Source organism: Arvicanthis niloticus, chromosome 4 (assembly GCF_011762505.2).
Source record: "Arvicanthis niloticus isolate mArvNil1 chromosome 4, mArvNil1.pat.X, whole genome shotgun sequence".
NCBI classification, from domain to species: domain Eukaryota; kingdom Metazoa; phylum Chordata; class Mammalia; order Rodentia; family Muridae; genus Arvicanthis; species Arvicanthis niloticus.
In genome coordinates, this window is record NC_047661.1 from 38,552,625 (window position 1) to 38,565,864 (window position 13,240).

Consider the following 13,240-nt stretch of genomic DNA (forward strand, 5'->3'; position numbering starts at 1 on the left):
GCTGGCCATTGGAGAGTAACTTTCCATCTTGTATTTATTTCCTTTGAGGTTGTGGGCTCAAGGGACGGAGCCAAAAGTCCCAGCTTTCTCACTACATGGTTAGTTGCAGCAACTAGCCCCATCTTCTAAGTCATCTGTAACACTAAACTCCTCAGGTATGCTGAAGGGGAATTATGAATAACTGAAGATATTCTGTGAATCTTCAAGGGCTTTCAGAGCTTTGTCAGGCGCCAGGTACTAAGACTGAGTATCTATTTCTTTATTAACATTGATTTTATTTTTATGTGTATGCATATCTTCATGTGTACCTTGTTTGTATAGTATCTGTGAAGACCAGAAGAGGGCATCACACCCAACCCTCAAACTGGAATTGCAGGCAGTTGTGAGCTTGCCCTGTAAGAGAGGAATTTCATTGGAGAAAGAATGTGCAGATGCTACACATTGATTAGCCTGTGACTTGTTGATAAAAGTGGGACAAGGGAAGCTGAGATAGCTGAGGTTTCTTTCCAATGGAGGAGGGATGCAGGAGTAAGAGTACAACAAGATGTCTGCTTAAGAGCACTTTCTGGGACCCAGAGACCGTACACATGGGAAAACTAGACAGCAAGGAAGAAGGAAATGTGGTGGGAGTGCTAAGAAGTGCCTCTCATGTCTAACCATTAGTATAGAGAAAGGGAAAATCCATGATTCAGCCAGCATAATAATGCCTAGCACAGGACAGTCAGGAATCACTCAGCATCCTTGGGGAATCCCAGGGTGGCCATTTTCCTCTAGCTTGTATCAGACGTCATGTCCAAGGTGGGTGCAGGGCACCTGAAACATAGAACCAGGGAGAAGAGGTATTCCAGGATAAACAGGCTTTTAGACAACCCACAAACCCTTTATAACCATGAGGTTTACTCATGAGGGAAATATTTAGCCTGCATGCAGTGCCTGCTGACACCAGAACAGGGAGTTGGATGGTCCAGCATCCTTATCAAGAGCTGTGTGAGAAACATAAACAAAATGTACTTTTTTAAATCAAAGAAATAAGGCAAATGAAAAATGCTAAAGGAATCACTTGGCAGAAATCTGAACTCCTCGTGGGTCAGTACTTCTTGAAGTCAAAATATGTGTTAACAGTTGCCTTGTTTGGTGTGAGCTCTGACCACCCAAAATAAGGCACAGGACCCCTTTGTGGTAGGAATGAAAACCCAGTGGAACCTTCACTGGATGTGTTTGCCTACCCATGTGACTGGCTACATTCCCTTCTGCCGAAGTGAAACATTTTATCTACCTTGCCGAGGTACTTTGGATTGTGTTGTCGTTTTCTTGGGACCCCAGGCCCAGGTCTAACAGCTCAGGTGCTCATTTCTGCTGAGCCATACCTCTAGCTCCTCTGATCAGTTCTTAACAGCTGTCTGGATTCGTCAGTTTTTATGGGGACAACTCGTACATGGGCAGAGCCTATCAGCTGCTTGGTAAAAAGATGAGAGAGAAGACAAGAGTGTTAAAACTGAGGTGTCTCAAGAGCAGAATGCACACTGTGATAAACAGGTCAGTGCACAGAGCTGCCCAGACTCCAGGGCAGAATTTCTTGGCCTGAAGGTTCACAATCGTCGAAGTTCAGACTATCTTTTCCAAGTCTAACCTACTGAGTTGAAGCAAACGAAGGCACTCTTAATCCAGCAACCCCCGAGGGTCAGAAGAAGTTGGATGTTCTGGGCACAACCCACTGGATCAGAACCCTGGCCTTGCACACAGGCTATTCACAAAGGTGATACAGAAAAGGGGCACCCCGCCCTGTTTTACGCCTAGCTCTTATGAGGGCCTGCAGACTTGAGCAACACCCTATGACGTCACGCCATGGCTCCTGGCAACGCTTTTTCCTTTAGGGTTCCTAGGCGTGCCCAGGTCTTAAGCTCTAGGTGGTGCACAGGGAAAGGGCGCGGGAGGTCTTGCGATGGGAGAGGGCCACGGAGACACTTTCGAGGGGGTAAGCACAGACCGCCTGAAGCTGGAGCTGCTGGAGGAGATCCACATGAAGTGAGTGGGCCGTGTGGGCTCCGTCTCTCTGCTAGGCCTCCCACGACCTGAAGGGCAGGAGCTCTGATGGCGCCAGGAGGCCCCTTTGTGTGGGAATTAATACAGGCTTACTAGGCATCCACTCAAAGCCGTGTTTATGAAGAGGTTCTTTGTTTTGTGGGGTAGCATGCTGGCAATGTTGGGGTTGGGGGTGGTGTGCAACAGATATATGCAGTGCCCCTGGTGCCTAAAAGGGGTGTCAGATCCCCTGGAATTGGAGTTTATCGGCACTTGTGAGCCTCCCTGTGGGTGCTGGGAACTGAATCTGGTCCTCAGTAGGATCTCAGCTCTAAACCGCTTAGCCATCTGTACAGCCGCCCCCCCCCCCCCCCACCATTTACCTTTTATGTTTAATGGAGGCCGAGGGGAATACAAGAGTTATCCTGCGTTTGTAGATCAAGTATAGAATAATTGTCTGTTATCCTGAAGAAAATATGAGATTGGTTTTGACATTTCTGCGAAGTCCATGTTTTTCTGCTCATTTTTGAAAAACTTAAGAAACCTGGACATTTTGTAAAAATGAGTTTTGGAACCCTCTGTGATTTTTAAAGGAGGCTATGATGGAGGTGTGGAAGCGTGGACTTGGGACATTGAGCTGTAGCCTGTATCTTAAATGCTTTAAGCGGGGGAAAGCTAGTTTTATCCTGGCTTGGCGACAAACTTGTAAACCCAGGTACTCAGGGTAAGAGAGTGTGGGGCTGGAGGGCAGTTAGGGTACATGAGTTGCTGTTTCAAGATGAGACATGGGCTGGGGAGGCCCGAATAGCATAGTATTTGCAAGGCCCTGGATTCAGTTCTTAGTATGGGCAAAAAATAATACAGTATTTCATGTTAGGATCTTGAATACTCTGAGGGTTTTGATGTGTGTGTGTGTGTGTGTGTGTGTGTGTGTGTGTGTGTGTGTGAGAGAGAGAGAGAGAGAGAGAGAGAGAGAGAGAGAGAGAGAGAGAGAGAGAGAGAGAGAGAGAGAGATTCTCTGTGTAGCCCTGGCTATCCTGGAACTCACTTTGTAGACCAGGCTGGACTCAGATGCAGAAATCTGCCTGATTCTGCTTTGAGTGCCTGTCTTTATTCTGAGTGTTTGGAGTAGCTATTCACAGCCCCATTCACAGGCCTCATAAACACTTCAGCTCTTTCCCAGTTGCACACTGTACTAATTGACTATTTCTTAGTCTTGTACTAAACTCATAGCATTCTTAGTACAGCCTCTGTGTTTCAGAGGCAGTCAAGTGCAGAACAGGTCTGTGTGAAGTCACATCTCAGCTGTCACCCAGGAACTCTTGGTCCCGTAACCTAGCTCATTCAGTCAACATCCAGGGACACTAACTGCCATCCTTGTGACATGTCCACTGAACTGGGGGTGGTGGTGGTGGTTCCATTTGTTTTTGTTTTGTTTTACATTTGTGGTGTGTATGCGGTTGCATATTCACAGTGCACACGCACAAGTCTGAGATCAGAGGTCCAAGGTCCGAGGTCTGAGGACAGGCTAGTTGGTCCCCTTCTCCAACCATGTGGTTTGCAGGGATCAAGCTCAGGTTGGGTGGCTTTGTAGCAAGTGCCTTCTGCTGCTGAGCCATGTCGACACCCTGTGCTGCCTCTGGATTGGCTCTTCACACAATGGGCATTTGGAAATAATGGGCAATTCATCATCTTGTATTGCAGCAACGGGCAGCTCACTCATGTCCCGGGTGAGCTCCGGGGTGCTTTTGACTTTTTATTTTTATTTTTTTCTGTGTGCTTTATTAGTGCCTCCCACATCTGTGTTTGGTGTTATCTGCTGTTACCTATCACTATAGCTATTCTTCATGCTAATATTCAGCTGGATCCTAAGAAGCATGTAACAGTGTTACTGAGACCATATTTAAGCACAGGCACACACTGGTTACAGGAGATTCTAGGCTTCAGTGCATTTTAATTGATTTTGATTTTCCCTGCACCTGATTCTCAGTTGCACCTCCCACAAACGATCTTTCAAAGTCATTTGCTCCTGAAGTATGGGGGCTCCTGAAGTGTTGCTATATGTTATTTTCCTCACATTGTCTTCAATTGGATTCTTATTAACAAAACTCTTCTGACAACAGGGATGTCGTGCAGCTCTCCACACTTGAGATACGGCATAAGATAGCAGAGCTGGAGGCCAGCCTCAGCAGTGACCTTGCAGGTATGTGGTGCGTGGTTACGAGTGGGACTCCTTCCTGGTGTTAGTGTGGCTGAAATGACTCACACTGAGAAACAGTGCCAAGCTTTCATTGCTGCTTCTTGATGGTTCCGGCAGTTTACAACGAAGGCTTTCGTAGACCACTTAAGAACTCTAAGCCTCAGACTATATATCTTTCTACCTTGTAAGCTCTGAGTATTCATCCATACACAAAGTTTAGTCATGCGACATCGATAAGTAGTTTGCTTTGTAATAAAATACCACAAGTCTATTTAATCACGTCACAGCCTTTTGTGTCTTATTAGACATGGAATATAACTAAAATCGGGGCTTGGCTGTTTTAATAGGAAGAATATGAGAAGAGGGAAGGGCTCTCTCTCTCTCTCTCTCTCTCTCTCTCTCTCTCTCACACACACACACACACAGTTCTTTAAAATTTGTCACATAGTCAATCTATGAACACACAAATATTGACCAAGATCCTGTCACGTGCCAATATTTTGAAGGATCTTTGTTTCTTCCATTCAAAAGAAGTTGACTTGATGATCCGGAGAAAAGGTCAGACTAAAATCTTCGAGTGAGGATTCTGTGTGAGCAGAGATGGGAAGGGGGCGTGCGCGTGTGAGACCCTTGGAAGCATCGTGTGCTTGAACTCAGTTGCTGAGGGACCCGCGGCTTTTGTTAGGGTTGTGGGAATGAATTTAGGTTTTAAAGCCAGTTTTACACCACTATTCCTCTTGGAGAGCCACAAATGAATGGACTGATAGCCGGATCCGTGGTAAAATACAGTTCTGTAAGTAAATAACCAATGGTCATAGTTAGTCATTGTCAACTTGACAGAAACCTAGATATAACCCAGAAGAGGGAACTTCAATGGAGGAATTACCTCCATCAGATTGTCCTGTAGACGTGTCTGTGGGCATTTTCTTGATTGCTGGTTGATTTGGGAAAGCTTCGCCCACTGTGGGCAGTGCCATTCCTACACAGGTGGTCTTGGACATGTACAAGAAAGGAACTTGAGGAATCCAGAGGTTATCAAGCCAGGAAACAGCGTTCTCCCATGGTGGTTTCTGCTTCAAGCTCCTGCCTTGAGTGCCAACCCTGCCTTCCCTCAGTAGCTGTGAGTTGTATGTTGAAATGAACCCTTCCCCCGGTCACTTTGGTCATGGAAGTTTATCATAGCAATGAGAATCAAATTAAAACAGCAAGCCCCTATTAAAGACTAATTGAAGAATATCATTGTAGCTTAAGGCTATGATAGTCGCTACTCACCTCCAGATGTACATGTATTTCTGGGCCTGGAGGAGCAGCCTCTAGCCTCACTCAGTTATGCTGGCTGGGGTATCCTCGAGGATCTTTCTAGGTGCAGGAAATGTAGAAGGCATGCTGGAAATGACCACGGTTGTGTGATACCTGAGAGTAAAGTGTTAAGAGCTGTCTTGGGAGGATTGAGGATGAGATACAAAGAAGCTAGATCATGATGGCAGGAGCGCTGTAGTCCTTGGTCTAAAGTATAAAGTGGATGGTGTAATAGCTCCCACCATGTTTACTGGGTCTGGAAACTGGAACGGGTGGTTGTTTTTCTCCCCATTTATTAAAAAAAAAAAAAAAACGGATTGAAGAATTTCAATTACTACTTAGGTCACACAGTTGATTGTGACAAAAGCCTGGCTATCGTTACTGCTACTGCCGCATATGTACTTAACATGTCAGCACACAGGACAGTTCTGGTCAGTGCTACCCTGTAGCAGATGGCTGGGTTGGCTGGGTCTCTGTGGTTACAGCCCAGTGCTGCCTGGGGTTCAGTAAAGGTTCCGATGAGCTGGTGATTCAAGATGACTTAGGCAAATAGCTGGAGTCTGATGTCAAAGCCCAGCTGGGTCATCCATCAGGGCTACTCTTGTCTTCTCTCTCACAGAGTACAATCCTAAGCAAGCTTTCTAAATGCCAGGAGTAAAACTGCTGGGCTCGGAAAAGGGTACTTTGGGGACGATGTGTGGTTAGAGCCATGTATTCTATTGGTGAATATGATCATGGGTTCAAGGGACGGAGACAGGCACCCTGTTGTAATCGTATTGCAGGCTGGGGTTGGAGCTTAATAGCAGAGCATTGGAAAAGCCTTGAGCTCAACCAGTATCAAAGGGAAGGTCACATTTCACTGTGACCCATGTGAGATGCCTGAGAGATAGCTCTTCCAGAGGACCCAAGTTTAAATCCCAGCATCCACATGGGGTAGCTCCAACCACCTGTAGTGATAGTCCCAAGGGATTAAACAGCCTCTTCTGGCTTCCTCATTTACCTACATGCATATGGACCACACAAACACACACACCTAATATATAAAAATGCATATTAGTTTGCCATGGGATCTTAAACACAAAGCCATTCAGGATGAATGCGGAGTACCCAGGAGGGTGCCACAGCCTGCAGTAAGAATGTAGTAGGGTGTGAGGCTGAGGTTCATGAAGGAGACACATTGTGAAGACTGCTTGTACACTAACAAATCCGTATTTATCCTGATAGCAGTGTTAAAGCTTCCAATTTTATTGCTATGTTCACCTTATAAAGTTATGGTAACTATTAGCAACGGTGGTTACAATCACAGGGTGATGAATTCCCATATCCTCTCCAGTCCTCAGAACCCTTACCACCTCTCTCCTATGCTCACTTTCAACTGGTTACCGTCTTCTTCTAGAGAGAAAGAGCAATCCCCAAAGACTTCTAACACCACCACAGCTTCACATGTCACTGGTTCTGATTCCCCCTCTCCCATCCTGCTTCTGGGTGGCCTGGCTGAGGCCAGGTGTAAGTCTGGTCTACTCACTCTGGTCAGTGATGCTACTCCAGAGGTAGGCCCCTCCCTTTGTCTCTTCCTGGCTTCTCCCATCATCCCCAGTGCATGCTGACATGCTGACATGCTGACATGCTGACATGCTGACATGCTGAATTCACTTTGTCTGAAAGACACCAAGAGATGGATCCATTTCTCCAGCTGATTCCCCTACGTTCCACCTGTGCAGTAACACACTTCACAAAACAGTGGTTTTCTGAGTCCTACTCTTTCTTATCTATCTCTTATTGCATCGAATCTGTTTTGTAAGTGGATTAATTTACAGGTGAGACAGCAAACACAACCAGTTTCAAAACAGGCCCCTGGAAGCCCTTTGGCAATGACAAGCATCTATGTGCAAGAAAATGTGGTTTCCTGTAGTAGCTGAATCTGAATTTCACCTCAAACCTCAGCAAGGAGACAATAGGAAAGACATTTGGTCTTCAGTTTTGTTTTGTTTTGTTTTTTGTTAGCTGGAGACAGAAACTTTGGCTTGCTGAGGCTTAGGGACAGTTTCCCCTGTCAGGGACTGTGGTGGGAAATGACCTAGGTTTGCACAGTAAGGTCCTGATTGCCTCCTTCACAGTTGCACTCACTAGTCAGGAGATTTGCCTGGAGCTCTTCTCAGGGTCACTAGTGATGCCCTGTGTGCTAAGCCAGGACTCGGGAGTCCTCACCCTTGGCCTGTGCCCAGCATTGATTAGAAACTTATCTTTGAAACACTCTGTTCTCCTGGCTTCTCAATTGTCCTACGTACTGAGCACTTGACGGTTCTCTTCATACAGATTTCTAGAATGGAAAATAAAACAACCAAGCCAAACAAACAAACAAAACCAAACAACTTAGAATGCCTCGGGGTTCAGTCCTTTCTTCTTTAATCTGTACACCGTGTTGGGTAATAGTTCTCTGGTCACCTGGGGTCAATGCCATCCTGTATTGATAACAGGCCTCTACCCTGGAGCCTCCCCTTTGAGCTCCATTGAATCTTCATTTATAATTGGTTTTAATTCAGAGCCCTTTTGGTTATCAGGCCAAGTTATTAAGGGATCAAACCTTTTTACAGTGGCCTTAGCAGTATATGCTGAAGTGTTTTCATAAAATTCAAGTTTTCTCATTTCAAAACTCAGAAAAGAATATTATTGATCTCAACCTGGCCTAATACTTAAAGGTGTGGTAGTAGAGGGAGTTGAATTATTTGTTAGGGAAAAACAAAAACCACAGATGCTGAATGCCATCATTAAGATAGCATCTGTTTGAAAGCTGTAGCCAAGCTCCTCCCCCCAAAAGAATGCCAAAAAGAAATGAGTATAATTAGTTAGAAAGGAAGAATTATTACAGTTTTCAGTTTGATGATTTGCTATCTAGGGTTTGCCATGTGATCAGTGAATAGTGGGATGCACATATATACACATACACAGCACACATACACACACGCACACACACATACACACTTACACACACACATACACACACATATACACATGCACACACACACATGCACACACATATGCACACATACACACACACACATATACACACACACATACACACCACACACATACACACACATACACACCACACACACACATATCCATACATACACACATACACACCACACACACACATATACACCACACACACACACATACATACCACATACACACACACATACATACACACACACACACACACACACACACCACACACACACACACACAATTGCCCTGATCAGACTGAGCCAACTGAGATCTGCCCTAGCCAGGGGCAGTTGCCAGGGTCTACCTGTGAAAGCAGCATTGGCTGTTGGTAGTAGGCCTTGGGGTGATTCAGCTGGGAAATGTAGAGGTGCACAACTTGGAACAAATTGCTTGATCAGCATTTCCCTTCAAACTGGAGAAAAACTCCATCACCCATAGAGTTGAGGACCCGATGGCTTCAGCTATGTGCACGTGTTTCTCGGCCTGTGTTCTAGTGGTTCTCAACCTGTGGGGCTCAACCCTTTGGGAGTCAAACGACCCTTTCACAGGGGTCGCAATATCAGATGTCCTGCACATCAGAGATTTACTGTTACGATTCATGACAATCGCAAAATCACAGCTATGAAGTAGCAATGAAATACTTTTATTGTTGGGGGTCCCCACAACGTGAGGAACTGTATTAAAGGGTCGCAGCATCAGGAAGGTTGAGAACCGCTGCTCTGTTCTATTCCGTGGTTCCGTGTCTGCCTTTGTGCCAATACCATGCCATTTTTTTAAGGGCTGTGTAGTATAATCTGAAGCCTGTCTTCACCTCCAGCTTTACTCTTTCCACTTAAAATCGCTGTGGCTCAGGAGCCTTTTATGCTTCCATATGAATTTTCACTGTTTTCTCTACTCACACAAAGACTTCCCTTGGAATTTTGATGGGGATTGGGTTGTGTCTGCAGATCATTTTTATAAAGTCTACAGTATTAACTCTGCCAGCCGTGAGCACGGGAGGGCTTCCGGTGTCTCCGTTGGTCTTAAAGCTTCCACCGTAGCAGTCTCACCTCCTAGTTAAATTCATTCCTAGGATTTCTGTTTTCTTTTGTTCTTGAAGTTACTGTGAATGTCCTTTTTACATTTCTTTTAACTGATTTATTTTCCAGCAAGTTCATGACTGGAGATGTCATGACTTTGTGTGTTGACTTTGTTTCCTGCTGCTCTGGTGAACTGTTTGCTGTGTCTAGGATCTACCCTATCAGCTGCAGTGGTCCTCTGACCTCTCCCTCCCCCTCTCCACATCTTTCATTTTGTGTTCCAGCTAGGGCTTTGAGCCCTTTGTTAAATAAGAATAGAGGGAGGGAGCTGCCTGCCTGCTTGTAAAGGAGATGCTTTCAGTTTTGCTGCATTCAGCACAATGTTGTCTGTATGCTCCATTGTGTTGAAAAATGTTCTATTGGTGTTTTCTTCAGTGCTGAGGGGATGTTTCCCTTTGTCAGTGGTTTTTCAGGTATCTATTGACATGGTCATGTGATTTCTGTTCTTCAGTCTGGGTTGTATTGCACGCAATGATTTGCATATGTTGGGCATGTGTTAATAATCTCATTTCTTACCCCTGAATCTAGTGTAATATCCTTTGACTATGAAGTAAAATCTTGTAATACATTTCCACCAGATGCCTAGCTTCCATCAGTCCAAAAGCCAAGAATGTGACCAGGCATCCAATCCATAGAATTCACCCCACTTTATTATATACCATAGCTATCCACGGACACACCAGTATATTAGGTAAATAGCTTAAGTTATGGCTTTCTCAGTTCTGAAACTAATAGTTGTATGCAAACACATCTATGTCAGGATGTGGTATTTGGGGCTACTTGAATCCACTTTCCTGGGGCTGTGGTCACTTGTATTTAACTAAGAATGAACCCTCTTATGGTATTTGAGGGGAGATCTGTGTTTTGTATTTATAGTGGCATATTATTAAACTGATGAACTATACGCACATGTTGAGGGTAATATTCAAAACGGTGGTACCCAATCTGGCTTACTGTTAAGGGGCCGCCATGTTCCCGACTAGGCAAGGTCTGAGGCCATGAGAGGAAGGAGCACGTCACTGCTTGGCTCAGGCTACCGGCTCAGGTGGGCCAGGAGCACCAGCCCTGCCACCCAAGAGACGCCAACATGAGAGATGGCTCTGCCAATCTACCATGCTGTCTCCACAATGCTTGGCTGAGCCCAGACCATCCTGCCATCCACGTGGTACCTAGTAGAAATGAGACTCTAATGTTTAAAGATTATCCAATAGCTTTACATATTTGGTAATGCTCAATTAACAAGATGCTCACACAGTTAGAGGTGTTACCCAATACCTAACCTAGATATAACAACTACCTTAGACTGCTGGAGACATGCACATCTGCTGGTCTTCCCCTCTCCTCCTGTCCTGTCCTCTCCCTCCTAGCCTCTCCCCTTCCTTTCTTCGTTCCGCCCACATCAGCCCCGCCCACATCAGCCCCGCCCACATCAGCTCCTCCCACATCAGCTCCTCCCATACAATGTAGCAGCAGCAGGAAACCATTCTGCTATACTCATATAAATAAAAAATTAATTATTTTGATAGCATTTTTATCTATAAAGCTTCTTTTGTCATTGTGCAAGTTGGGAAAGATGGCTTCAGTTACGTGGTCAGAGATAGAATTGCATCTACTTTGGGTCAGTGGTGTCTCTTGAAAGTATGTTTAGTAATTCAGGGCATCATCTTTCCTCCTCTTCCATGATGAATTTGGTGTAGTGCCTCTGTGCTCCAGCTTGGGAGGGTGCGCATCCCAGTGTTGGAAGGCTGCCTGTGCCTAGCAGTGCAGATGTGGAGTGCATGCAGGCTGTGTCCTGGTAACGAGGTCCGGTCTGTAGTGGTGTTTGTCTGCTCTTTCACACATTCCCCTCGGAACCCAGCACTGTCAGCGTCCTGGGCTTCAGCTCAGCGTGTTAAAGAGAAGGGGAAAATAACCCACTACTTTTCTCTCTTTTTAAAAAGCCCAACCTCAAGGTACTGGGCCATGACGTTGGACAAGGAGCTTTCAGCTCTAGCCTGTGTTCATCTACATCATTTTTTAGCTCTACTTTTGCATTTATCATCTGTCTGTCTGTTTGTCTGTCTGTTTTTGACAAGGTCTTGCTTTGTAGCCTTACCTGGTCCCGTAACCCTCCCTTCCCCCCAGTGTGGCAGGTCTAGCTTCAGACTCTCAGTCTCCCGAGCACAGGGCTACAAATGTGTGCCATCGTGACCAGCGTTAGTGCTTACATCTTAGAGAATGTTCTTCAAGCTTTCCAAACCTTGATCTCCTCATTAGTAGAATAACTAACTTTTCAGATATGAGCACTGCATCAGTTAACACCAAAGTTTTCCCTGTAGCAAGTACATAAATGGTAAGACCAGATTCAGACATTGGATGGGATACTGGTACTGTTTGCTAGGGTGTTGTGTGGATGTTTCAAGGGAAGAGACAGGTCCTGATACCCTCCTCTCACCCCTAGTAGAATATACTATAAGGAAACAGAAAATGAAGGACAAACAGTGGCAGAAAACAAAGAAGAGCAAGATGTGCAGGCGTCACAGAGGCTGTCCTGACTTCTGGCTAAGAGGTAGCTAGCATGAGGGTGGGTCTAATCCTGGCAGTCTAGGAAACTGTATCTTAGAGATAAATACTTCAGAATGACCTCTTTTCTCATTCACTTGCATCGCTAATGAAGTCAGGTAGTGACAACCTACAATTGAGATGGTTCGTATGTTACGGTATATGTATATGTGTGTACATGTGGTGTAGGGGTGGATGCTGGTGCACACGTGTTGTGTTGTGTGTGCATGTGAGTGATAGAGGCCAATATATGTGTCCTCCTTGATCATATGCCATCTTCTTTATTTATTTGCTAATTTTTTTTTAAAGACAAGGTCTCTTAAGGCAGATGTCTTACCAGAAGTCACTGACTCAGTGTGTGTGGGAGGGGAGGAGGGGGGGGTCACAGGGAAACCTGCTTTAAGGACTTTAAGGATAAAAGAGACAGAGTTTGTCTCTGCCCCTTCCCCAGCTCTGGGGTCACAGAAACCCATCTCTAACCTCACCGTTTTTTTTATGTGTGTGCTGAGATCTGAACTCAGGTCCTCATGTGGCATGGCCTGAGCCATCTCCCAGCCCTGATTTGTATTATTTTAATGAACAAATAAGTGGCACTGGGGATGATTTTGTTTTCCCATTTTTATCCAGGCAGTGAGTGGAAAACCCGGTACGAGACCCAACTGGAGCTGAATGACCAATTGGAAAAACAAATCGTGTCTCTGAAAGAAAAAATGGAAAAGGTCCGTGGAAACCCTTCAGGTACAGAACCTTCAGTCAGTGTGCAGTGGGGCTGAGGAGGAACCACCGAAATATCAACTGTTCCTTTTGCTTTCTTTCTTTTCTTTTTTTTGCAGATAGACTGTCTTCCATTCGTGTCTATGAGAAGATGCCGGTGGTAAGTAGAAGGGACTAAGTAAAGAGACTCACCCAGTGAACGTTGTACACAAATGTCAAGGCTTATAGAGTTCAGGGGAGCTGGACAAGGGCCAAGGCCTTCGGGCTAGTCTGACCGGTAGAAGTGGGGCCAGGATGGAATGCGGAGACAAACATAAAAATAGCCAGGCTGGCTAAGAACTTGAAGGTCCCTGCTTCTCACAATCTGAAGAAGCCT

The 13,240-nt window shown here is 45.4% G+C and overlaps 1 protein-coding gene across 3 annotated transcripts in view; it reads left to right on the forward strand.

The window, feature by feature from the left end:
- Positions 1-1,889: 1,889 nt before the first annotated feature.
- The window catches only part of Ccdc169 (coiled-coil domain containing 169), a 31,629-nt gene continuing 20,278 nt past the window's right edge, over positions 1,890-13,240 (forward strand). For 2 of the 3 annotated variants that reach the window (XM_034501416.2, XM_076932402.1), the window contains exons 1-4: positions 1,890-2,025; positions 4,146-4,225; positions 12,778-12,888; positions 12,984-13,024. In XM_034501416.2, the coding sequence (XP_034357307.2) occupies positions 1,943-2,025; positions 4,146-4,225; positions 12,778-12,888; positions 12,984-13,024 (315 nt within the window). In that variant the 5' untranslated portion in view covers positions 1,890-1,942. Of the gene's footprint in view, positions 2,026-4,145; positions 4,226-12,777; positions 12,889-12,983; positions 13,025-13,240 lie in introns of those variants that run through there. The other variant, XM_034501417.2, reaches the window with a different exon arrangement.